Source organism: Acanthopagrus latus, chromosome 4 (assembly GCF_904848185.1).
Source record: "Acanthopagrus latus isolate v.2019 chromosome 4, fAcaLat1.1, whole genome shotgun sequence".
Lineage (NCBI taxonomy): Eukaryota > Metazoa > Chordata > Actinopteri > Spariformes > Sparidae > Acanthopagrus > Acanthopagrus latus.
The window spans coordinates 34,868,507-34,894,519 of NC_051042.1; the positions used below are offsets into that span (position 1 = coordinate 34,868,507).

The window sequence follows — 26,013 nt, forward strand, 5'->3', positions numbered from 1 at the left end:
GTGTGTTGACTCACGTGTGCATTTGTACTTTACTGCTTTTTGTTTTGGGATCAGTTGTTCATCGTCATGTAAGAATGTGATCAACAGATCATCAACAGCCACAAAGATGGAAATCCATCTTCACCTCAGATGAGAACACGACTGCAGCCGTCACATTTCTGCCCGAGAAGAGACGTGAACATGAAGTTTGATGTCCAGTGTGCTGACCTGAGTGACAAACGAACAGACACCAGGAGGAGAAACTGTTCTGCTCAGACCGACCAGCTGAACTCATTTAAACCTGAACCAGAAACAACTTCACTGGTCCAGTCAGCAGGCAACAGAAACATCCTGACTGGTAAATGTTTCCGTCTCTCCTGTTTCTGTTTAAACATGATGCGATGAAACTGGACTTCTTATCATGACAGAGAAATCAGAGATCAGACCGGTCAGCAGACCAAAACACCAGCCAGTGATCCTGGAACAACTGCTGGAAACAAGAGTCAGTCAGAGGAATGACTGTGATGACTCAATCATCTGAACCCGTCTGAAACTCTAACGTACCTTCCAGTGGCTCCATCAGACCGAACAGACATTATTATTTGATCATAAGATATCAACGTCTTCAGACTTAATTTTGGGAAAGGTGTCTGTAAAATGATCTGGAGACGTGGTGCAGCCATGCAAACATAAAGAAGATGAGACAGAATCAAAAGGTGGAACATTTATATGGAAACCTACAGGTGAGGCGTTCACTGTCAGGCCTGAGTCTCAACCTGCAGATGTGTTGCAGTATTGATCAGTGCTAACCTTGAGCAGCTACAGCTTGTTGTCACATCCAGCTTTATAAATCCCTGCTATGCTCTCCGTAAAAACTCCACAGCAGTCGTGTGAACTGTTGTTGGGTCACCTGCTGAGTGCTGGCGTTCACTACGTCACCAAGCCTCCAGGTGAACCGGTTTCTCAAGGACATAAAAAATAATTGTGCTGCGCCACACTCACAAATCAAACTGTCAGTGTGAATGCTGAAGGCTTCTTTTAAAGTCAGAGGTGAATCTGATCCAGATCCTTGATCCTGAATCTTAGACGTGTGTCAGTGTGTGAGGAGGGAGACCACCGGACTCCTCAGTGCATCCAGAACCAGAGAGGAGCTGAGGGAGGCGTTCAAATCTCCCGTTTGTGTGGACTGTCCAGGAAAAGTGCAGCGACAGCATGGGTCATCATCCGGTCCTCCGCGGCCACAGAAACTGGGCTCGGTACATCCGGATCTGACAGCGCGGTCGACCTTTAGTCGTCGTCGGCCTGCAGCGTCAGTTCCAGGTCGGCACCAAACAGCTCCTTATAAAGAGGAGGGAAGTGAGTCCCAACGATGTCGGGGTAAACGGCTCTGAACGCCAACAGCTTCTCTGTGTGTCGACTGCACAGTGAACGCAACGTGGACACCTTACATCTGAGCTGAGGAGACAAGGAGGCGGGAGGAGAGGAGGAGGGAGGGTCAGTAGAAGGTAGGAGACGTGGACAGGACAGAGGAAGGAGGAGGTGAGGAGGTGAGGAGGTAATACACCAGTAAGACAAAGTGATCTACTGTCAAATGATGGTCAGAGTCTCTTTAGGGTCAGAACACCAACACTTTAGTTTTTCATTACCAAGCTGTTGGTTTCAACATGCTCACTGTGGGTGTTGTAGTTCTACATCTGGCCACAAGATGGCAGTGTGAGGCCATTTTCTAACTGCTGTCATTACCTGAGAGTTCCATATGTGAGCTAAACAACTGAAGCTCCGATCAGGAAATGTTTCATTTTTATGTTCATGCAGATTTAATATTTGATTTAAATCTTTCAATTTACACAAATATAGTGGCTCTCTGTCCACACATGGCTGCAGCCAGACTGTAACTGTAGTGTGTGTGTGTGTGTGTGTGTGTGTGTGTGTGTGTGTGTGTACCTTGTGTAGCAGTCCGTCCTCTCTCTGGTTCTTCTGCAGGACGTGTTGCAGAGCCAGCTGAGTCTTCTGCTGCAGCTTCTCCACCTGCAGCTTCTCCTGAAGCCACGACCGGTCTGTACCCCACACACACACACACACCCACACACACACACACACACACACAGTGAGACACTGGGGGATGAATAAACACAGCTCGACACACCTGAGTTAAGAGACGTACCTGCAGAAAGCAGAACGAACGCTGAGAAGAGTGCCAGCTCGTCCTCGGACAGATGCAGAGAACACATGCTTTTAGCAAAGTCGAACACTGATGTGATCAAATCATCACAACCTGGTCACACACACACACACACACACACACACACAGAGAGATAATTAATTCTGGAGGATCTACACTGTAGACCAAATAAGAATATAATAATTATGTTTCCATCTGTGATGAATCAGCTGAAACTAACAACTGTTGTGTTTCTGTAACCTGAGAGTTTAACATCTACAGACGGAGTCCAGCATGTTTCTACTGTAGCCCAGAATGGACAAACCAAACACTGACTCTGTTCTGGAGCTGAGACAACATGTTTGGGTGCATTAATCCACTCACCTACACACACTGGACTAAGTTCAAGCATTAGCATTAAAATATATGTTGCACTAAAGCAGCGTCCTCCCTGTGAGACGGCGTGACAGTCATGATGAGTTCTTCTTCTCACCTAACGCTCTGAAGACGTCCGGACCTGCAAACTTCCCGTCGAAGAAGACGGTGTTGTTCTGAGAGTCAAACATCCGACACATCCGGACGAAGACGACCTCCAGGGAGCCTGGCAGAGACAGACGTGAGGATTAATGTCTCGTCCAATGATGTCGGATCTAATGATAATTTAACGACTCGCTGCTTAATATCTGATTCATTTGATTAATCAGTCATTACTAACTTCAGACTAGATGACTTTCATAAAGGAGCACGTTGAAAATCACATCAGTGTCCCGACATTGTGTTCTCTGAAATATGTTGTGGAGATTTAAAACATGGGAAACTCATTTTATTTTAGAAGAATGTGTCTTTGTGACTGTTTTTTTTTTAAACCAGTAACAAAATTTCAAGTTTGAATACTGAGAGAATATTTCTATGCTTCTGATTCATCTTAACAGTGTTTCCTACTGAAGACATATATCTTTCAAATCACCTCAAACACATAAAGTCCAGATTCATGATTATTATTACAGCCAGGACACCTGGAGACATTTCCATCGTTGCTTGTGGCTGTTTTAATCTGAACTCTGATGTTTTCTCACCCTGACCGAGTGTTTTGTGCCGAGCAGAGCAAAGCAGAGAAACAGTGAGTGTCACCAGACTTTGGCTGAAGCCCGTCAGACCCGTGTTGGTTCCTCTCACCAGCTTTCAGCAGCACGATCTGATCGTTCTGACAGAGATCCATGAAGCCGTCGATGCGTTTGGCAAACTCCACCACGTACTGGATGGCCTCGGTGATCTTCACGGCACAGAGCTGCCACATCACCTCACGAGGCTGCACACAACACAGCGGGCAGACAGCAACACATGTGAGCTGAGAGAAGTTAGAACTTGTGCAGCACTGTGACAGCGTGTGATGAGTCAACACGGTGAACTCACTTTGCTCTGGTAGCTCTCCACCTCGTCCTGCAGGAAGTTCTGCCAGCTCATCTGCTGCAGCTCCTCCCTCAGGTACTGACACGTCTCCAGGTGAGACTTGGAGATGAGCTGAACCTGGTGATCTGCAGCACAACACAACACAACACAACACAACACAACACAACACAGGACCGTGAGCTGGTGACAGACCAGGAGCATCACACATCCTCAGTGTTTCAGTCAGAAATGTCTGCAGGATCAGTGAATAACAGGAGAGAATCTCTCCGTTCAAACCTTAAACACAGTTACAGACTCGCTCAGCTCAGTGTGACAGAGTCTAGCTGGCTGTCAGCGCTCGGAGGCTCGACACGTTAGTTCATGTTCCAGAGTCACAGCAGGATCTGAGCCTGTTAGCCTGTTAGCCTGTTAGCCTCTGGCAGAGTTTACAGACTCACTGCTGTAGTTTGGTTCACAGTCAGACGACTTGTTCTGCCTGAAACGTTCACAACTGCTGTGTTTTGATTAAACTGACTCGAGTTAATTTATCATTTCTATTAATGTCACACGATGCAAACATGTTCATAGACTGTTACTTTAAACTTATATTCAGGAAGCATCAACACTTCATGAGATCAGAAGTTATTCAGAAGATGTTGGAATAAGAAGACTGAGCTGCGTTCAGCTGACTTTAATGTTTAATGTTGACCTCACAGTCTTTGTAATGAATGACAAAGTGTTTGTTAACTAATCCTTACTGAAGAATTTGTGCAGTAAGAATAAACAATCAGTGGAAGTCAAAGACTCAAAAACCTGCAAACGTTCTTACAACAGTCAGAACAGACGATGGATGAAGTTTTTCTAGATTATTTCATTAATCACCAACTCAAGGTCATTAACAGAGAGTCAGGTGACTGTGATTATATTATTAACCATCAATAATATTTAGAATATTATTGATCCAGTTCTGGTGAACACCTCTGGATCCACACACACACACACACAGATCCACCGCGACGTGACGTGAATCTGTGTGTGTGTATAAAGATGAAAATCGTTCAGTTTAAAGGAACGCCTGCGATCAAGTTGATATTGTGCGGAGACGTCTTCTGGTTCTTCCAGAGATCCGAGTGTTTACCAGCGCAACACACCACAAGAACTTGCAGCACTATTTCCTGCTGAAGACGAGTTTAATATCCAGCGTGTTGTTGCTCAGAAGAGGAGTTCAGTCCTCCAGTCACATTTCACACCGTGTGAAACTGTGTTTGTGAACGCAGCTCAGTGAGGAACCTACAGTAACGGTTGTAACGCTCAGCATCTGTGTGAGCTGCTGCTCCAACATGAATGAATGATTGTGAAAAAACATCAGAGAGCTCCTGGATCAGAGGGTGGAGGTGGAGGTGGAGGTGGAGGTGGAGGGGTAATATGATATATGCTTTGTGAAAGAAAAAAAATGAGTGGATAAAAAATCTCCGGGGAGAACAGAGATGATTTCCCCCATCGAGTCCTGCAGCATCCCGCTCGGCCTGATTACCAGCCGGCTAATTACCACACAGAGATTTTAATGAGCTCTGAACAGGAGCTTCACCCTCCTGCTATTTTAAAACACCTTTCTGTTTGCTCCACACTCCCTCGCTTTCCTTTCTTTTGTCTCTCTGACTCTTCTTTTCAGATTCCTCCTCCTCCTCCTCCTCCTCCTGCTCCTGCTCCTCCTCCTCCTCCTGCTCCTGCTCCTGCTCCTCCTCCTGCTCCTCCTGCTCCTCCTCCTCCTCCTCCTCCTCCTCCTGCTCCTCCTCCTGCTCCTCCTGCTCCTCCTCCTCCTCCTCCTCCTCCTCCTCCTCCTCCTCCTGCTTCACTTCTTTCAGGATGTTTCCTCATCTTCTCTCTGTTTGTTTCCCCTGCAGCTCTCTAACATATGGTATAAGTTTGACTCTTTTCTGTCTCTCTAGACCTGGATACAGACTTTGTATTCTGTATGGAGGACTCACAGCTGTAACCTCCACCTGCCTCCACCTGCAGACAGAGCGCTCCTCCACAGAGGCAGCAGTGAGACGTCCTCACCTCCCGTTGACTCTCTGCTGTCTGCTTATCAACACAAATATAAATCCATTTTCCTCCATCTCACCGAGTTCATCCATGGACACGGTGGGTGATGTGTCTCCGTTGCTGAAGGAGCAATATGGGAAAAAGTCGTTACTGGATCCGTAGTCAAACAGCGGCTCGGGTTTGATACCGTTAATATCCAGGCCCGACTGGTCCGGAGATGGCTGGAAGTCCAGGTAGAACCCACCACCTCCTCCCTCTCCTCCTCCTCCTCCTCCTCCTCCCCCAGAGTCGCCCTGTTTGTGGAAGACAACATTTGGTAATTTTATCAGTTTTAGGCTCCAGTTTCTGTTCCAGCACCTTTGAAAAGTAAACGAGCACAGACCTTGGATGAATCCGATCCTCCCTCAGGTGAGTTCTGCTCCACGTAGCCTCCCAGCTCATCGGGCAGCTCCGTCAGGCCCGTGGAGGAGAGGCAGTAGTGCGGGGACACCGGCTCAGACTCGGCCGGGCTCGGGATGCTGAGGCCGGGGTGGGAGGCGAGGATGGAGCCCTGCTGCTGCTGCTGCTGCTGCTGCTGCAGGCGGTGTTTCTGCACCTCCGCATACAAACTGTCCCGCTGCTTCTTGGACATGCGACCGAACTTTACAGCTGTGGAGAGGTTTGTTGTTTCAGTCAGACGTGTGAATGTGGATGATGGAAGAGGTTCTAAAATATCAGAGTTTCGGCTTCAGTACTCGACCTGGAGAGGATTTAATTCATCCACAATCTGATGGGAGATCATGTCTGAACTCTCATTTTTAGGTGGACTGTTCCTTTATTTGTCCACAATAATAACCAACACATCATTAAACAGAAATGTGTCTCATGTGTCTTGTGCTCAGATTGATTTATATATGAGGTGACACATCAACCATAAAGAAATGGAGCTGATTGGAGAGAATAGTTGGTAAATTATATTTCTTTCTGTCTAATCAATTAATCAATAAATGAATCAATTAACTGACAAACTATACTTGCGTGTGTGTCTCACCGTCTCGGGACATTCCCACAGTCAGACATTTCTGCAGGCGGCAGTGTTGGCAGCGGTTGCGGCTCGTTCGGTCGATCAGACAGTTTTTCTGGCGAGGACACGAGTAGGCGGCGTTACTCTGCTGACTGCGTCTGAAGAAACCCTGAGAGACGAGGACACAGTCACACCTGAGACACCTGAGACACCTGAAGACACAGTCACACCTGAGGACACAGTCACACCTGAGACACCTGAGACACCTGAGGACACCTGAAGACACAGTCACACCTGAGGACACAGTCACACCTGAGGACACCTGAAGACACAGTCACACCTGAGGACACAGTCACACCTGAGACACCTGAGGACACCTGAAGACACAGTCACACCTGAGGACACAGTCACACCTGAGGACACCTGAAGACACAGTCACACCTGAGGACACAGTCACACCTGAGACACCTGAGGACACCTGAAGACACAGTCACACCTGAGGACACAGTCACACCTGAGGACACCTGAAGACACAGTCACACCTGAGGACACAGTCACATCTGAGACACCTGAGACACCTGAGGACACCTGAAGACACAGTCACACCTGAGGACACAGTCACACCTGAGACACCTGAGACACCTGAAGACACAGTCACACCTGAGGACACAGTCACACCTGAGACACCTGAGGACACCTGAAGACACAGTCACACCTGAGGACACAGTCACACCTGAGACACCTGAGACACCTGAGGACACCTGAAGACACAGTCACACCTGAGGACACAGTCACACCTGAGACACCTGAGGACACCTGAAGACACAGTCACACCTGAGGACACAGTCACACCTGAGACACCTGAGACACCTGAGGACACCTGAAGACACCTGAGGACACAGTCACACCTGAGGACACAGTCACACCTGAGACACCTGAGACACCTGAGGACACCTGAAGACACAGTCACACCTGAGGACACAGTCACACCTGAGGACACCTGAAGACACAGTCACACCTGAGGACACAGTCACACCTGAGGACACCTGAAGACACAGTCACACCTGAGGACACAGTCACATCTGAGACACCTGAGACACCTGAGGACACCTGAAGACACAGTCACACCTGAGGACACAGTCACACCTGAGACACCTGAGACACCTGAAGACACAGTCACACCTGAGGACACAGTCACACCTGAGGACACCTGAAGACACAGTCACACCTGAGGACACAGTCACACCTGAGGACACAGTCACACCTGAGACACCTGAGACACCTGAGGACACCTGAAGACACAGTCACACCTGAGGACACAGTCACACCTGAGGACACCTGAAGACACAGTCACACCTGAGGACACCTGAAGACACAGTCACACCTGAGGACACAGTCACACCTGAGGACACCTGAGGACACAGTCACACCTGAGGACACAGTCACACCTGAGGACACCTGAAGACACAGTCACACCTGAGGACACAGTCACACCTGAGGACACCTGAAGACACAGTCACACCTGAGGACACAGTCACACCTGAGGACACCTGAGGACACAGTCACACCTGAGGACACAGTCACACCTGAGGACACCTGAAGACACAGTCACACCTGAGGACACAGTCACACCTGAGGACACCTGAAGACACAGTCACACCTGAGGGCACGGTCACTCCTGAGGACACAGTCACACCTGAGGACACAGTCACACCTGAGGACACGGTCACTCCTGTCACACCATGTCCAAACTAAACATCAGATGTTCTGTTAAAGACACTCAGTGGACCGCAGGGATCAGCTTCAGAGGGTAACAGGAGGATTTTCTGTGTAAAGTGTGTGTATGTGAACACGGCCGTGGTTCTGGTCCAGTACTCTGGTCAGGGTGAATAAACTCTGCTGATGTCACCTCAGGTGATTTAAAATCAACAGGTGTTATCTAAAGTTAAATAAGTATGAAAGATTGATTGAAAGTTGTGTCATGAACTGAGAATTAGCCAGTGAAGATAAACGATGGCGAGGGGGCGGGGCTTACCTTGCAGCCTTCACAGGTGATCACCCCGTAGTGGATCCCAGAGGATTTATCTCCACAGATCTTACAGGGAATGATTTCAATCTGAGCTGCAGACAGACGGAGAGAACAAAGTGTCAGAACCACACGCATCCAAACATCCGTCGGCAGCTGCAGCAGGTCCAACACAACAGCTGGTTCTGTTTCTCACAGACAGACAGACAGCAGAACCTCAGCACAGATGACAAGTTCTCAACCAGAAATCTGCTTTTTGTCCAGGCGGAAAAATACATTTCAACAATCCAACACATTTCTTTAGTTTCTGCATTTCCTTTAATGTACAGGCCGACACACACATGCACACACACACACACACACACACACACACACACACACCGATCAGTGATCAGCTACACTCAGCTGACCTGATCCATTGATTTGTACTTTATCCATACAGCACCCTTCGAAACACTAAGAGAGGAGAGTAATGTGTAAAAACTCGACACAACGAGGAACACAGAATATAAAAACACTTCAGAAGTGATTTGAAGGCCGGAGTGGATCAGAGCTGCACCGGTTCTGTCAGCCTCTTCATGTTATCTGGACCTCAGAAGATCTGAGGCAGCAGGACGGGACACGAGACAGTAACAGAACCTGGAGAGAGTCAACATGTGACCAGTGAAGGGAACCAGGATCTGATTCACGCGGTCCTGATCCTGGTCCGAGTCAAAGTCCTGCCAGCAGGACTGGAGACGGACGACTCTTCATGTTCAAGACCAGAAGAGTTTGGAGACAGTTTGTCAGACACAACTGAAACACGACTGACTGACTGTATTTATACACTCAGCAGTTTATAACAGTGTGACTGCTCGGCTCTGAGCTGCTATATTTAGCAGCAGGAAGTTATGTAAGTGTGCAACCACACACACACACACACACACACACACACTCTTGACAAACAGGGTGTAACGGAGTCTTTGGACGCTGAGTGAAGACGGGATCGTCTCCCAGCTGTTTGTCAGTTGGTGACAAACTGAACACTTGATTAAGTTTTTTTCAATTAGATCAATAAATCAACTGAGCCCAGAGTCGAGGATCTGATTACTTGACAACCAATCAGCTGTCAGATTCCTTCTGCTAACACACAAATCCAGAAAATAGAATTAGTGCACATGAACTTCTTCACCTCTCGGTCCCTGTGAGCCTCCGTGTCGCCTCTAATCGACCACCCAGTGACCTCTGCTGAACCCAGTCAACCACCACAGGAGTCAGATTAACTGTGTGTGTGTGTGTGTGTGTGTGTGTGTGTGTGTGTGTGTGTGTGTGTGTGTGTGTGTGTGTGTGTGTGTGTGTGTGTGTGTGTGTGTGTAAAAAACAACAAATAATGCTTTTTGGTAACAAAGTGCAAGTACAACATCAGCAGACTGATGTGGACCAATCAGACGCAGCGAGACGAGACAAAGACGTAAAAGCCGTAAGAAGCCGTAAACAGACAGAGAGGGAGGCTGGAATGTGGAGAAAAGGCGTGTTAGTGTCTCGTATCTGCAGAGAGTTTCTGATTTTCTCTCTTTGTTGCTGCTCGGGACGCTTTACCAACCCAACATGTGTCTATTTGACGTCCTGGGAATGAGACTCAACAATCAACTGTCTCTGTGGTGCGTTCAGGAACAGCTGGGACAAATCCTACTGATTCTACCTTTAACTTTAATAGTCTTTGAATTCTGTTAATATGACGTGAGCTTCAGTTAGCTTTGAGCACAAATGTCCTTCAGAGGGAGACTTTTTACTCTGATACTCTGAGTCCATGTCAGAGCCTGAACTCTGTTACTGGACTGGAGGAAACAAGATGGATCAGAACTTCTCCTGAGGACAGAGTGTGTCGACTCTGATGGATGCAGACCAACAGAAAACTGAATCAGCTTTCTGATTTATCATCTTGAAGAACGTTTCTGTGACTTTGGTTTTATCACTGTCTACACGATGTGATGTCACAGGATGAATGTTCAGTGACCTTCATCACGTCACCTTCATCTTCATGGTTCCAGTTTATAAAATGACTGTTCTGGTTTAAATACGTGTTAAAGTTATAATGTAAGTTTAAAAGTTGTCTTGTGGTCTCACACAGACAGTCACCTGACATCCGGTCATGAAGCGACACACCTTCTCTGCACCTCAGGAGCCAGCAGGGACACATGAAACATGGAAGATGCATCGTGAAATCACGTGATGACCGAGGACATGAGTGTGTCACGCTGTGTGATTAGAACACAGCCTGAGGTTACAGGAAGGTTTCCTGAAGTCACGAGGGACAAATACTAAACTAGTGATTTCAAGGTGTTGACACGAGAAGTCCAACACATCCAGACATCACACATGCAGGAACAACAGAACAGTTCAACAGGCAGAGATCAGCTGACTGTTTCTGGCCGTTAGCATGTCGGCACACAGGATGTCCGCAGACCAGACGAGAGCTGGTGTGGTATTCTCACTTTCAGAAGCGTGAGCACAAACATCAGTTTAGTGGGAACAAGAAGTTCTTCTGCGACCACAGAACACTTCCAGCTGCTCAGAGACTCACTGAGCAGGAAACGATTCAAACGTCACGCTAACTGTGTTAATAACACATTATATCACCCGGCTGCTGCTTAACACTGCCGGTTAGCCTAGCTTAGCATAAAGACTGGAGTTAACTTGTTTACATGAATTCATTGTGTTTTTTGTGGTTTTTATGTCAATATTCCGACTGAACTGATAAACAGAGAAACAGATGAACAATATGGAAGACTAGCTCAGCTTTGGCATCAGGAAAATAAAATTATAAAAGAAGAAAAATGAAAAATGACTCTCTCACACACACACACACACACACACACACACACACACACACACAGCTTCCTCTCTGCAGTAATTAGCTCTCGCAGTGTTAATCCCCTCTGAATTCTGCATTTCAACATCAAAGACGTCGTTCAGCGAAGCCACCGCCTGAAATTAGAGGCGATGTGCGAGCAGCAGATATTTATACTCTCATCCAGCTGCAAACACAAACATCTGCTTTGTCTCTCAGGCGGCCTCGGGCTCGCTGCAGGAGCTCTGAAGGCTTCTGACTCTTCTTCTGTTTCCTTTCAGAAAAGGAACGACGGCGAAGAGGACGGCCAGTCTGTTCGATATCAGAAGAACAATGACGCAGGTCAGCCTGGTGCTGAGCTGGTTTCAGGTCACATCAGCGCTCAGCTTTCATGTCGTCAGCTGCACACACACTCGTCACACTGCAGAGTGTGTCGCAGCCTTCATGTCGGTGAATCAGAGGAGAGTTGGACCTGAGCGTGATGCTCCCTCTGAGACGCTCTTCCTCTTCCTCAGCTCCTCTCAGATCAGGTCTTCAGTCTTCCTCTGCTTTTCGTCTTCGTCACAGAGTTTCAGTCAAACTCACCCACATCCTACATGAGGTGCTGCGGCTCCAGACAGACAACACTGCTGCAGTCTGTCTTGAACCACTTGAAGCCTGTTCACAGACTAGAAATGCTCAGCACACCGATGATGAGATGCCTTGCTCATGGGCCAAACATCTGCCCCGGCAGCAGCCTCGGTTCTTTAATCTGCTCGTCCAGCTTCCAGATAATCTCAGAGAGGATGTAATAACGGCAGACATATGGCAGCACGTTGAGAAACAGCAGCACGCTCACTGAGCCTGTCAGCAGACGAAGCAGCTGCTGGTTCAACAGACGCAGCCGGCGGTTTGCTTAGTCACCTCACAGCAGCTCTGGACGATAATCTACCAACAGATGAGCGGAAAGAGACGCTCGGATACAAACTCAACTTCTACTTTTCCAGATTAATAAAGATATTTGATTAAAACACATCGTCCCAAATATAAAATCATGAGAAGAGAAGAAGAAGGCAGCTGTCTCTCCGTCTCTTCACCGCTAACAACCTTTTTATTTTACACTTTATCATTAACTGCAGTCTTTCAGTTCGCCTGAGACTGTAGTCGACCTCCACCTGATGGGAGCAGAGCGAGCGAGCTAGTCGGCCAGCGGCTGCAGTCTCAGCGGTGTGTTCAGGTGCAGGTAGAGATGCAGGAGACGTGAGGCGACGCAGCAGTCGGCTTTCATCATCGCTCGCTGTTTGATATGAGTTTGGAGATTTTGTGCCGTTAGTCTTGTTTCCTTCTGAATCTGAACCAGCTGATGAGCTGAGGAGAAGTTTCTGATGAACAGCTTCAACATCGTCGCTGTTTCTTCTCTGTCAGATGATAAAAACTGGTGATTCAGCTCAGAGATCTTGCTCCTCTGCAGCTCGTCTCACACTTTGTTCTCAAGTCTAAAGCAGGTTTTAAAATCCTCTGGTCTGGCGATTTAAATTATATTCTACATCTGATATAATTAAACTCAGAGCTGCGTGTGAAGTTCCCTGTTTTCCCTGTGGACGCTGCAGATGCTCGCTGTATAGATGCCGCTGTATAATGTGTAATTAGCAGTATGACAGGGCTACGTGAAGGCTAATGAGCTGGAAGAATTTCATGAGCGTCACCACCGGTTACTGTGTTTACTCCAAAATGCTAAAGTTCGGGCAAAACAGGTCCCTGATGGATAAATTATGTGAAACACGGCACTGAAAAATAATTAAGTTTCTCTGGATCAAAGAGGAACGAGAGACGAGGGCCGCTTAGACACCGAGGCTCTGAAACATGTCAAGGTCTGGTTTGGATACGAAAACCAGCCTCCATCCCTCCATCTCCTCTCCTCTCCTCTTCAGCTACAGATTAATTAATAAGTAGTTTCTGGTCATGTGGATTAATCGTTTCTTGTCCTTTAGCCCTCAGCTTTATCTTTGTGAGAGAAGATTTTATCCAAAGCTAAAAACATGAAGAGTTAACTGCTGCTCACTGTTGTTAGCTTGTTAGCTTGATTAGCCATGCATGGAGCACTGGTGTTCAGGTTAATCCCAGTATAAAACATATGAGCTTCAGACTGGGACAAGCATGCTACTGAAGTTAGCATGCTACTGAAGTTAGCATGCTAACTTAATATCTTCGTCAGACATCTGTGCAACACTATACATGACCTTCTAAACTGTTATCTAATAAATTCTTATATGTTGCACCTTTAATCATCTGACATAATGAGCTTTAGCTGCTGCTGAGGCGATGAGGCTGGTGATTGACAGCTCTCCTCGGCGTGACGCACAGCACGCCGCCCGCAGTCCGACCTTTAGCTCCTCCTCCTGGTCTAACCGCTCCACAGTCGCCTGTCTCCTCCTGCTCAGGTCGGTTCATCTGTGTATCCTCTGACACCTGAGATCTGTCGTCATCTACACCTCAGTCTGTCTCCACCGTCTCCGTTCATCAGGTCACGTTATGATCATTAATGAGAACCAATCAGATCTCAGCTCATGAGGTCATGTGACGAGCAGAGAGGAGACGATGCAGCAGCTCCACGAGGGAATAAAAACAAAGTTGGACTGACGCTCGATGCTTTCAGCCGTTTCTTCATGTGTCTCAGTGGCTGAGGTAAAAGTGATGTCACCAGTGATGTCACCGGCCTGACGGCCCCTCCCTGCAGAGAACAGTTAAATAATCTGCTGGCTGTTGTAATCCTGTGACATAACAGGCTGGCCAAACGCCTCCTGTAGCGTTTTCTCACAGACTGAATCTGGACCAGACAGACACACACGCACACGCACACACACACACGCACACACACACACACACACACACACACACACACACACACACACACACACACAGGTTTGATTTGAACAGCTTGAATGAATGAGAAGTTTCTTCCTGAAGGAGAAACACTTTGTCTAAATGATTGATGAGTCGCCTTAAAGTGAAATGCATTTTGGGTAATTATGACATTCAGGTGAACTCAGACTGATTTTGGATGTTTGGTGGATTAATTCTCCCTGTGAGCCTCCTAATGACACTTCATCTGGAGTCTGAATTATTGATCCTGTTGTTATTTTTACAAGCCAACGTTTCAGACGTTAATGTTCCTCTTCACCTCCTCTGTGTGTTTGTCCCTGATGGTGACTGTGTTTACCTGGATTAGCTCTTCATCCAGGTAAACATGAGTATGCTGCCTTGAGAACAGAAACTGGGATTGTGTGGAGTGGAAACATCTGATCCAGTCGCCTGATTACCATCTGGCATGTGGGCAACTGTTATTTACTCTAATTGCCTAATTACATTTATCACCAGCAAATCTGAAAAAACCACATCCTCATTGTACCTGTTTCACATCCTCCACCTGTCACACACACACACACACACACACACACACACACACACACACACACCTCACCTCCTGCTCCATATTCTCTCATATCGCACTGTACAGGGAAATTAATGTGACCGACAGTTCCCAGGAGTATTAACACGATCAGTGAAGGTGACGTGTCTCCAGGCTCTCATGTAGTAACACCACCAGGTAGAAAGACTCTGATACAAGCACGAGTCCTCCATTCAAAATGTAACTGAAGTAAAAGTACACAAGTATTCACTTCAAAGTGTACTCACAGCACTCGTCCTGCAGAATGATCCCTTTCACAATAAAATACATATGATGTAACTGGAATGAAATGAATGATGCATTTATGTGTCAGTCAGTTTAATTATGCAGCTGGTAAATGTAACTTTCTTTTTATTAACAGCTGTTCTGTGTTTATATTACTAAATATAAACACATTTTAACTTATGCTGTTAAATGATATAGAATAAAAAAATCTAATATTGTTTTTCTTCCAAAATGAAGAAGACTTTCAGAGTAAAGCAGCGCGCTACAGAGGAAAGAGGAATAAGCAAGTGACAGCAGTAATTACATAAATGTACTTAGTTACTTTCCATAAGTGCTAAAAGAGTTCTTCACCAAATCACATCAGCCGACAGACAGCAAACGAGCCACAGAGTGAAACATCTCCTCACACAGAACATCTCTGACAGAACTCAGGCGCACAAACTGAACTTGAGTCTGAGACCATCAGCTGAGCTGCACACACATGACAGAGAGTTCTTCTCTTACCTTTCATGGCAGAAATCACAAAATACATAATTATAATCCAAACTCATGGAGGAAGCAGAACCAGCAACAGAACCAGCACCAGAACCGTCAGGACCCTCTGAGTGTGTGTGTTTGTGTGTGTGTGTTCAGCAGCAGCTCTCTCAGCTCTGTCAGCCTCTGCTGCTCTCTGCACCACATGAGGATCCATGTGACTCTGACGTCATCAGACAGCCCCGCCCTCCACGGGCCCGCCCCTCTGACTGACATGGAGGTCAGCCAATGAGAGGAGAGGAGAGGTAAGCCTGAGCTCTGATGGGTTGTGTGTGTGTGTGTGAGTCTGTGTGTGTGTGTGTGTGTGTGTGTGTGTGTGTGTGTGTGTGTGTGTGGTTGTGTGTGTGCGTGTGCGTGCGTGTGTGTGTGTGTGTGTGTGTGTGTGTGTGTGTGTGTGTGTGTGCGTGTGCGTGCGTGTGTGTGTGTGTGTGAGTCTGTGTGTGTGTGTGTGTGTGTGTGTGTGTGTGTGTGTGTTTGTGTGTGTGAGTGTGAGTGTGTGTGTGTGTGTGTGTGTTGACACTGACACCACTCCTTTTATCCCATTTTTACTTTTCATTTTTTTTAAATTGTGACTTTGTTCAAATATCTAATATAATAATAATAAAATGTTATTTCTTACTGTTAATCCTCCACAACATGTGACGCTGTCGCCACCAGAACCTGCCGACAGGAAGTCGTCGGGTCCAATCCAGCATCAGTGGCGCTTCTGGTTTTACTCTTCAGTCTTCATCCAGATTCAACTTCAGGATGTAACATCAGTGAGCTTCAGAGCCACGCTAGCGGTTTCCACCTGTTTCCAGTCTTTATGCTAAGCTAACATACAAACAACATCAGATTCTGATGCAGCTTGAGATTTACAGTTTCACATAAAGCTTCTCCTTTTTTCCTCATTTTCATCTTTTATATCCTCCTAGAAAAGAATCAGCCAGTGAACAGATGAAACACAGCGATGATGCCGTGCTCAGCGGCACGTAGGCACAGCGCCACTTTGAGCTGAATGTCAGTGTGTTCACAGGAGTTCTGACAGTATTCTGTACATTTCTTTTTTATTTCTAATGAAGAGTTTAGTTCTCAGTCTCATGTTGCTGGAAAACATTTCTGTCAGTGTCATTGTTTGCTTTTTGTTAGTCTCTCTGGACAACAGTGTCTGTTACATATGAATGTTCATGTGCAGCATGGAGACAGTCACATCACAATACAAACTCAGACTTTGTGTTTGTGTGTCCTCCTCTCGTCACTGCGGTTAACACAACAAACAGTTCGGAGAAAGAAGAGGAAGAGATGAAAAGGAAGGAAGAAGGTGTGATGCAGAGAACAGAGCGATGGTTATTCACTCTCAGAGGAAAAGAGAAAACCAGAGAGGAAGATCACTGAGAAACGCAGCTCCAGAAGAAACCGTCCCACCGTCACATCTCTTCATCCTCCCACAGCACAGAGATATCCATCAGTGTCTGACTGTCAGGACTGATTATCAGCGTTATGATTCAGATGCTGTACACATTAGACCCTGCAGGATGTCCTCAACACACAGGAGGAAGTCGACCCAACACAAGAAAACAGAGCGTCGTGTACTTTTTGACCAAATGTTGTTGGTTTCAGTCTCAAACCCAGCCAGCAGCTTCTGTCAGGACTGCACATTTATTGTCGATCAGTTTGACTCGTCTGTTGTTTCACTCGAGCTGCCGACACACAGTCGACACCTCCACGTGGCTTTTAGTTCATTTCACTTAAAATCCAGTAAAATCACTTAAAAAGGAGCTGAATGAAACTCCAGAGGCGTCAGAATTAACAAGCCAGTCGTTTTGTGTCGGCCGCTGGTCGTATGAGACTTTCTGAAGCAGATGAAAAGTAAAAAATGTGACTTGGTGAAATGGAAACTCGATCTTCTTCGTTGCAGCTGATCTGGTCACATTTTAATAGATTCACATCAAATAAAAAACAGCTGATCACCTTCAGATTCCTTCTTTACTGAACTCTGCTGTGAAAAACACTGTGACAGACAGAACTGTGTTCATCACCATCAAGCTGACAGGTTCTAGTTTCAGCCAGCCAGACATCACATCGCTGATTCTGTGAGAGACAGACGCCTCACAGACGAGGTGTTTTATAGTTTTCTTCCTCCTGACTGTCCTGAAGTTACAGCAACAGACGACCAGATGAAACTCAGTCACTCCAGAAACTTGAGGATTTCTCTGGTTTGATCATGGTTGGGATGATGATGATGATGATGATGATGGTGATGATGATGATGATGATGATGGTGATGATGATGATGGTGATGATGGTGATGATGGTGATGATGATGATGGTGATGGTGATGATGATGATGATGGTGATGATGATGATGATGATGGTGATGATGATGATGATGGTGATGGTGATGATGGTGATGATGATGGTGATGGTGATGATGGTGATGATGATGATGGTGATGGTGATGATGATGATGATGATGGTGATGGTGATGATGGTGATGATGATGATGATGATGATGATGGTGATGATGATGGTGATGGTGATGATGGTGATGATGATGATGGTGATGGTGATGATGATGATGATGATGGTGATGGTGATGATGGTGATGATGATGATGATGATGATGATGATGGTGATGATGATGATGTCAAAACAACATGAAGAACAAAGGATGAGCTGGTTTAGACATTTGTGTGCAGAAATCTCAAATGTCTGTAAGGATTAAAACTTAAGACTTGGATGACTTCAGCTGACCTGCTGTATCAGCCCTCCACTGTAACAGTATGCTGCCTCAGTGCCCTTGAACAATGCTTTGCTCCTTGTTATCTCAGTGTAGAAACACAGAAAACTTCCTCAGAACAAATAAAGTTACGTAACAGAAATACTGAAGTGCAGCTGGAGCTAACAGGGCACTTCTACCAACATCCCACTCTGCTTCATAAAACAAATCCCGCCTGAGCCGCGGAGCCTCGTTGAAAATGATTAAGCTGCCTGAAAACAGCCAGCAGAGTAAATGTGAGTGTGTTGAAGACATGAGGGCTGCAGGCGAGAGCGACTCCTGCCAGCAGAGAGGGGAAACTAAGGAGCAGCAGGAGCTTCATTCTTCCTCTAAATTGGCAGAACAGGGGGACGATTTACGCTTCGAAAGGCTCGTCGGCTGGCGGCGAGCTCTCCGCCTCCCCTCATCACACCCCGTCAATAGACTCACAGCAGCGCGTTACGAGTTGTTTGGAAAATGCCTCCACAGCGCCTGAAGCGTCAGTGTTTCTCCCTCCGATCATCCCACGCACAGCCGACTGCAGGAGGATCTCACATCCATTATCCATCCTTATCAGCTCTAATGAGAGAGGCTGAGCTCTGGCAGCAGTTCCCCCGTCACACATTCATCCTCAGCAATCCACAAAACTCACCAGCGCTCCGTGTTTTACTGTCCAACTGCTTCTAATGTGGAAGAAAAGCACTCACAGTTCACCAGAGAGCAGAAACTGTGTGTGAGACTCACATACTGTTGCATATGTTACAGTTCAGGTGAATCACCTTCGTCTATACTACTGCATCTTTACAGAAACAGTGTTCACGTCACATTAGACACTCAGATCAGAACTGCTGACAGAAGCTGAAGGTTCTGAGCATCATGGCTGATGAGACAGAATCTGGACCATCCCAGCAGCTCAGCAGCATGTCGTGATGCTACTCGCGAGCTGCCGTCCTGATTTACTGTATATGATTCTTGGAGCACAGTTGGGATTATGAGTCAGACAAACTCCATGTCCACTCCACGTCTGTGCCCGTTCATCACCGCTTTTCAACACATTCATATTCTGAACAGCCAGACGCGTTCCAGATCTGCAGCCAGATGAAGTCAACAGGCCAGCAGCTGAAATACATGACGAGTGAACACAACACAACCCGGAGCGTCAGTGACCGCTTCACATCCCAACAGACGAACAAACAGTGAACTTACATGTGTGCGTCTTCTTCACAGCCGCTGACGAACCTGCAACACAGACACAAAGAGACACAGTCAGAGGTTCTGTCGTCACTCGCAGGTTGTTCAGGTTTAAGATGTTGTGCGGTGAAGACGTGATGGTGATGTTTGCTGACATGAACACATGAGGAATCATCTTTACTGTACGATGATGGTGTTACTGCAGCGTTTGTTCGACCCAATCTAAAGTCACATGACTCCCTTTGTTCATTTCAGCTCCGGCTCTGTGACCAGCAGACGTCAACACAGACAGAACAGTAACTGTGATGTACACACCTCAGCGTGGGACCGGTCCTCACACGGGGCTGATATTCACACAGCATCAGACTCTCGCAGCTCTTTTTCTCTGGCTTCTCTCCAGAGACCGCGGGGGGCCGGAGACGGTCCCGGGGCCAAAATCTGTGACTCGCTCCTCTGGTGACGTTCTGCTCATTCAGCCCATCTGGACCCGGCCACAGAGTGTGTGTGTGTGTGTGTGTGTGTGTGTGTGTGTGGTTCATCTGTGAAAATGCAGCAGTAACTAAACATGTTACATGAGATGCACCTTCACTATTAAAGCTTTTAAATGACTAAATGTTGTGAAGGAGTTACAGGATATGAAACGTGTCTGTATCTGAGTTAATGGAGTCGCTTCGTCAGCCGTGATTCTCCGTCAGCACTGCAGGATGGAGGTGAGTGCGTCATCAGATTAAGATGCATCTTCGAGCAGGTAGACGGGTTGTGGTGGAAATTTAAATCCCTGCTGCGATGAGTCAAACGCAGCAGATCCAGGCCGGCTGATGTGATGGAGATGTGGCAGCACTGTAGTCCTGAACAGGACGGCGTCAGGCGGTTAATGTCGCTTCATGTTCACATTAGAAGCATCACATCACAGCGTACAGAGACGCTGAAGACGTCGAGCAGAACATGTCGCCGGTGCTGCAGACTGGAGGGAGTTTTGTTTCTTCAGGAGCAGATCGAGTAGTTTTCTACCAAACACGTTATGAACCTGTGACGTGTGAGAGAGCAGCCAGCTCGGTGGCCCTACACTTCCAAGATAGTGTCGTTCCCCCTCGAGTTCAGGAGGATAAGGAGAGAGAACAGTGCAGGTCGAGAGGCTGAGAGGTGGTCGAGGTGGTCGGTGAGGTTATACTCTCGCCTGTCCACCATCACACCAGGTCCTGGAGTTAACTGTGTCCTGTCTGCTCCTCCACTCAGCTCTGCCCTCTGGTACAGTTCACCTCTTCTGTCAAATCTCCTCCCATCAGCCATCTGGTCGTCTGCCATCACACACACATGCACACACACACACACACACACACACACACTTCATCACAGCCTGTGGAGACAGACATGCAGCGTCGTGTCTCCTTGTTCATCACCAGAGGCAGAACAAACTCTTTAAAGTCTCTCATGATATTTCAGTTTCTCCACTGGACTAATAACAATATAAACTTTCCTCTTGTTTTAAAACCGTAAACAACAACTTATACTCTGAATTCAATGTGAACTGGAATGTAAACATACATCCAGACTGCGAACCTCTTCAGTGTGCCAGAAAAAAAGATTTATGAAGTCCCAATATGAAGCATGTGCAATGCAATATGCCAGATACACCAGGGTGTCCAGATACATCCACTCACATTTTGCCAAGCCAGCACACCTCACTGGCTATTCTGACCCACAATCCTCTGCAGATCCGTCACGTACGCGGCGACGTGTCGGGTGAACACAAACAGCTGAGAGCACAAACGTTTGCCAGCTGGCTGACAGGATGACACACGACAGCACGTTCAGGTGTGAGAACCTTTTCTTTGACTCTCAGGCTGCGACAGACAAAGAGACCGAGGGGTCAAAGTGTTGTGCTTTACACGGCGAGCAGCGCTGCGCCGCCCGCCGCCACGTCTGTGTTCACATGTCAGAGCTCCGTGTTGTGGCTGATAGTTAATGCAACTGAAGCCTAAATGTGTTTCAACAGACCCAGTCATAATTTGAGAGCAGTAACATTTACTCAGGGCACATTTTATGTAACTTACTTAAACAGAACCTCCACAGACGGGTTCTTGGATTTGCAGCTGAGAATGAACAAGAAACAAAAGAGACTCTGATCTGCAGACACACTGTGTGCTCGTCACATCTCCTTCTGATTAAAGCACAGATGTGTTTTGTTAATGAGCCTCCACATTCACACCTGTTAACTGTGACTGCATCTCGTTACTGAAATACGAGTTGATTCTGAGGCTCCAGCTGAATCTGCGCTGAACTAAACTGTCTGGATGTGTTAAAGAGCAGAGAAGAGTTTCTTTATTTCCTCTGCTGGTTCATTTCTGGTTCAGTTTAATGTTTTCTTGTGCTGCTTCTCCTCCAGCTGTGATGAGTCCCTTCACCTCCCAGTGGAGGACAGAGAGGACAGCGTGGTGTTGAAGTGGAGAATAAAGGTGTTTGTGGTTCAGACCGGCAGAAGTTTGTCCCCAAACTGTCCATGAAACGGTGGAGCAATATAATTAAAAACTAAAAGAGACGAGATGACCTTGATAGATCAGAGTAACCTTTCTGTATGTCACCTATTTTACATTTTACTGCCTATAGTCACACAGGAACATGACGACGGTCCCCTGAGGGCCACAGAAGGTGATTCATGCCTGTTGGCGTGTTTTGTTTCCAGGTCAGACTGGGAGGGAAAAAATGGGACGGAAACCAAATGAGCCTCGTTCCAGAGAAACACGGTGAGTTGACTGCAGCGGGAACGCAGCAGCTCAGGAGCTGATTTACACATGAAGCTACAGACGTGTGCAGCGTGTCGGCAGCTCTGAGCATCAACGCCACAGAAACACTGTTAGCAGGATAAAATCTTTAGTTCTGCAGGTTTTTGGACACATTAACATGTTGATCTGATGATGATGATGATGATGAAAAGTCCAGAAAACAAAAATACAGTAAATCTTAAAAGTGCGTCTTCTTCGTCATAATTATGCTTTTACATTTCCAGATGTTTTTGTGGTGTCACTTCCAGCTGTTTTTCACCTGAACTTGAATCGTCTCCATCCAAGATCTTGGCGACCAAAACAGGTATTTTTCAAGTCAAACTGTGATGTTTTCTCACACTAACCAAGTCATTTTGTGACAGAGCATCAGCACAGTGTTGTGAAACTGGAACTAAAGTAACGTAACAGTGTTACCTGACATAGATTTGTTAAATATACAAAGAATAAACAGAAATCTGCTGTGTCTTTCTTGACTGTTTATTCATATGAAGCAGACAAAAGTCCACTGAGCACTGAGCGTGTTTTCACCTGGGATCACCTGAGTCTGTATGTTACTCAGATGTACCAACATTATTCCTGTCAGCAGTTCTGTTCTCCAGCAGCCATTTTATTAACACAGCTGGGAGTCGATCTGCTGCATGAGTAACATTTAGAACAAGTTCAAGATGTTCTGTTGTACCTGATGAATCCACTTTGTTGCTCCTGAGCTTCTCTGATATCTCTTTAAAAGATCAACAGCCAATCTTACACCTGTTGACAGCTGAGACGTACGTTTCATAACTGTTAAACAAGACGACCACAAATCACAGACTAAACCTGGCCAGGGCTCCTGAGTTCTGCCCTCCGGTACACCGACCCAATCCCCAGAATAAATGTTAGCTAACGTTTCTGTATCACCATCCTTATGTTACGTGTGTTTGTGGTGTCAATCAAACTGTTGTAACACCTCCGTCAGGTTCCGCTCCACCTCCTGATGAAACATTAATCTGTGGTTTGTAGAAACGTTCACTGCTGACATCATATCCTGGAGACGGAGCTGAAGAAGAGCGACAGAGTTTCTTCTGCACAGACGACACGAAGCTTTTCTGTTGTATTCTGATGAACTATCATCAGCGTCACGTGATGCATTTAAGATGATTTTAAAAAGGTTATTCTTCCAAAATTATTATTGAATTGGAAACATTAGAGTTAATTCAAACACAGAGATCAGGAAGTGTTTCTGTCGTTTTCATCAGTTTAAAATCAATGATCGATTCCTTCATAAATGACCTTTGAACATTTCTGCGTGAGAGGAGCACGACGTGAACACTGAAAACTCTGAATCCAACTTGTAATGAACCATCTGTATATTCTGTTGTTCGGAGCTGAACTTCATGTCGCTGACTGTCTGCTCTGTAAACATCTCGAGGAGCTGAAGTGTTTACATCATTAACTCTCATGTCTGCCGTCACTGAACCTGAGTCAGTCGCTGACGGGTGTCAGATAACACTCACACCTTTACACCTGATCTGCCTCCTGTCAGATGAGTCAGAGCGCTGAGGGATTACAGAGAAAAGCTGAGCGAGGTGCACGTAGGCAGCGGAGCTCCAGAGGAAGAAAAGAAAAAGGTAAAAATTAATGATCCACTTGATTTCATTGATCATCAACGCTGACCTGGAAACAGCTTGATTACACCAGAATGAGAAAACCCTCATCAGCAGAAAACCCCCTCGCTCTCTCTGCAGGTTCAGCGGGCGACGTCGTTTATCTGCAGCGACCTTTGACTGCCTCCAAAAATTAATCCTGCCTGCACACACACACACACACACACACACACACTTCATATTTCAGAGACATGATAATAGGCGTCGTCAGGCACCTACGAGGCGTTATCATGGAATCTAGGCCAGATTAGAATATTCATTAGCTCTGCCCTTTTCAACTCCAGGCTGCAGGAGGAGGAGAAGCTGCTGCAGCCTGTCAGCATGTGGCAGGAAGAAGATGTGAGTCAACACAACAATGTGAGAATCCTCTCTGCTGTTTGACACGACGCCGAGATCACTATCTGTAATCCTCTGTCGAATGAAAGTAATGAAACTGAGATCTTTAGATACATATTTGAATATCAGATGCTTCGTGTTTCTTCTGAGATGTTTAAAGTCTCTTCTGATCATGTTGCATCTCTTTGTTCCTCGTCTCGGTGTCTCGGTGTCGTCCTGCTGCCTCCCACGCTGGTGTGAGGGAGTCAGTCTGTACTTACTCTCCTGACTTTTAGGGTTTGGCTCTTTAGGTGCTCTGCTGTGCTGAGTTCTGCCGGGTCTGGACCCTCTGCACTGGGGCCACAGCCTCACCCTTCTCCAAGCAGACTGCTGTGACGTCTCCTGAGCCGACCCGCTGTGAGAGAGTTTAAATTAATAAATAACTGGAGACTTTATTACGAAGAGTTTAGAGGATAGAAACTCCTCTGACCTCTGTGAAACTGCATCATCAGGTAAAGCAGGAGTGGTGTGTAAATCCTCTCCACACTGAGCTGATGTGAGTCAAACTGAGTCAAACCAACAGCACGTTTGTTGGACTTCAGTGGTTCTTGATCATCTCGGGTCTCTTGGCGGTTCTGTGTCTCTTGGTAGTTGTAGTGGTGTCATGTGGGTCCTGAGAACTGAGCCCACTGGGCCCGTTCACATGAGAGCACTTAAAGTCAGCGTACGAGACAGGAACTCTTTATAACAGATCTCACTTTATTTGTGCTCCGACACTAACTCTGCCTCTGATTGGCTCACACAAACACATCTCACAACCCAACAAACGAAGGCAACCAATCAGAGGCACTGTGGGCGGGTCTTAGCAGAAAAGAAGCGGGATCAATAATAATTCAACAACTTTATGTCTTCATCAGCGTCACTGTGATTCTACAGTACCAATATCTGTCTGTGATGTCATCATTCAGGCTGCTCTGTGATCAGCAGTGGTGGTACTCTTCCTCCTCTTCCTCCTCCTCTTCCTCCTCCTCCTCCTCCTCCTCCTCTTCCTCCTCTTCCACTTACTCCTCATCCTCCTCCTCCTCTTCCTCTTCCTCCTCTTCCTCCTCTTCCTCCTCCTCCTCGTCTTCCTCTTCCTCCTCCTCCTCTTCCTCCTCCTCTTCCTCCTCCCTGCCCCTCTCTCAGTGTCTCTGCAGTCTGTCACACAGATCACACACTGACACACTGACCCAGAACCTGCAGCTCACTGCTGAAATATTCAAAGCTCGACTGAGGAGAGACGACTGACTGCAGCTCCGTCAGAGGATTCATCGCCATCAGGATGTTAAACTGAAACGCGCCAAAATGCGACAGAGGCTTTTTTTGTGAACGTATATGAGTCAAACCTTTGTTTAAAAGCATAATTACGATGAAAGAGGCACTTTTAAGATTTACAGTCTTTTTGTTTTCGGGTCAAACTCATCTTCAATGGGAGTGCTACAGGCACTTTTACAATAGCATCAAAATCTCTATGTTTAAAACAGTAAGAAGTCTGGACACAACATGAAACTGTGCTGGTAGCATCACCAGGGTCTCTACACATGAACACCAGCACTGACAACATTGTTTGTGAACACAGAGTTACTACAAAGAAAGTTTTTGAACAGCTCATGTTAGCAGCAGCTTGTTCCGCTCGCCGCCGTCCTGCCAGTGGAGAAGAGTCG

General features: G+C 46.6%; 1 protein-coding gene across 3 annotated transcripts in view; it reads right to left on the reverse strand.

The window, feature by feature from the left end:
- Positions 1-688: 688 nt before the first annotated feature.
- Positions 689-26,013, reverse strand: part of LOC119018659 (nuclear receptor ROR-alpha A-like) — a 50,645-nt gene continuing 25,320 nt past the window's right edge. The window contains exons 2-12 of one of the 3 annotated variants that reach the window (XM_037096498.1): positions 19,585-19,617; positions 8,614-8,699; positions 6,606-6,747; positions 5,958-6,223; positions 5,763-5,868; positions 3,554-3,675; positions 3,317-3,449; positions 2,634-2,741; positions 2,144-2,254; positions 1,924-2,036; positions 689-1,434 (exon numbers count right to left, since the gene is read on the reverse strand). In XM_037096498.1, the coding sequence (XP_036952393.1) occupies positions 1,267-1,434; positions 1,924-2,036; positions 2,144-2,254; positions 2,634-2,741; positions 3,317-3,449; positions 3,554-3,675; positions 5,763-5,868; positions 5,958-6,223; positions 6,606-6,747; positions 8,614-8,699; positions 19,585-19,617 (1,388 nt within the window). In that variant the 3' untranslated portion in view covers positions 689-1,266. Of the gene's footprint in view, positions 1,435-1,923; positions 2,037-2,143; positions 2,255-2,633; positions 2,742-3,316; positions 3,450-3,553; positions 3,676-5,654; positions 5,869-5,957; positions 6,224-6,605; positions 6,748-8,613; positions 8,700-15,611; positions 15,778-19,584; positions 19,618-26,013 lie in introns of those variants that run through there. The other 2 variants (XM_037096497.1, XM_037096500.1) reach the window with 2 other exon arrangements.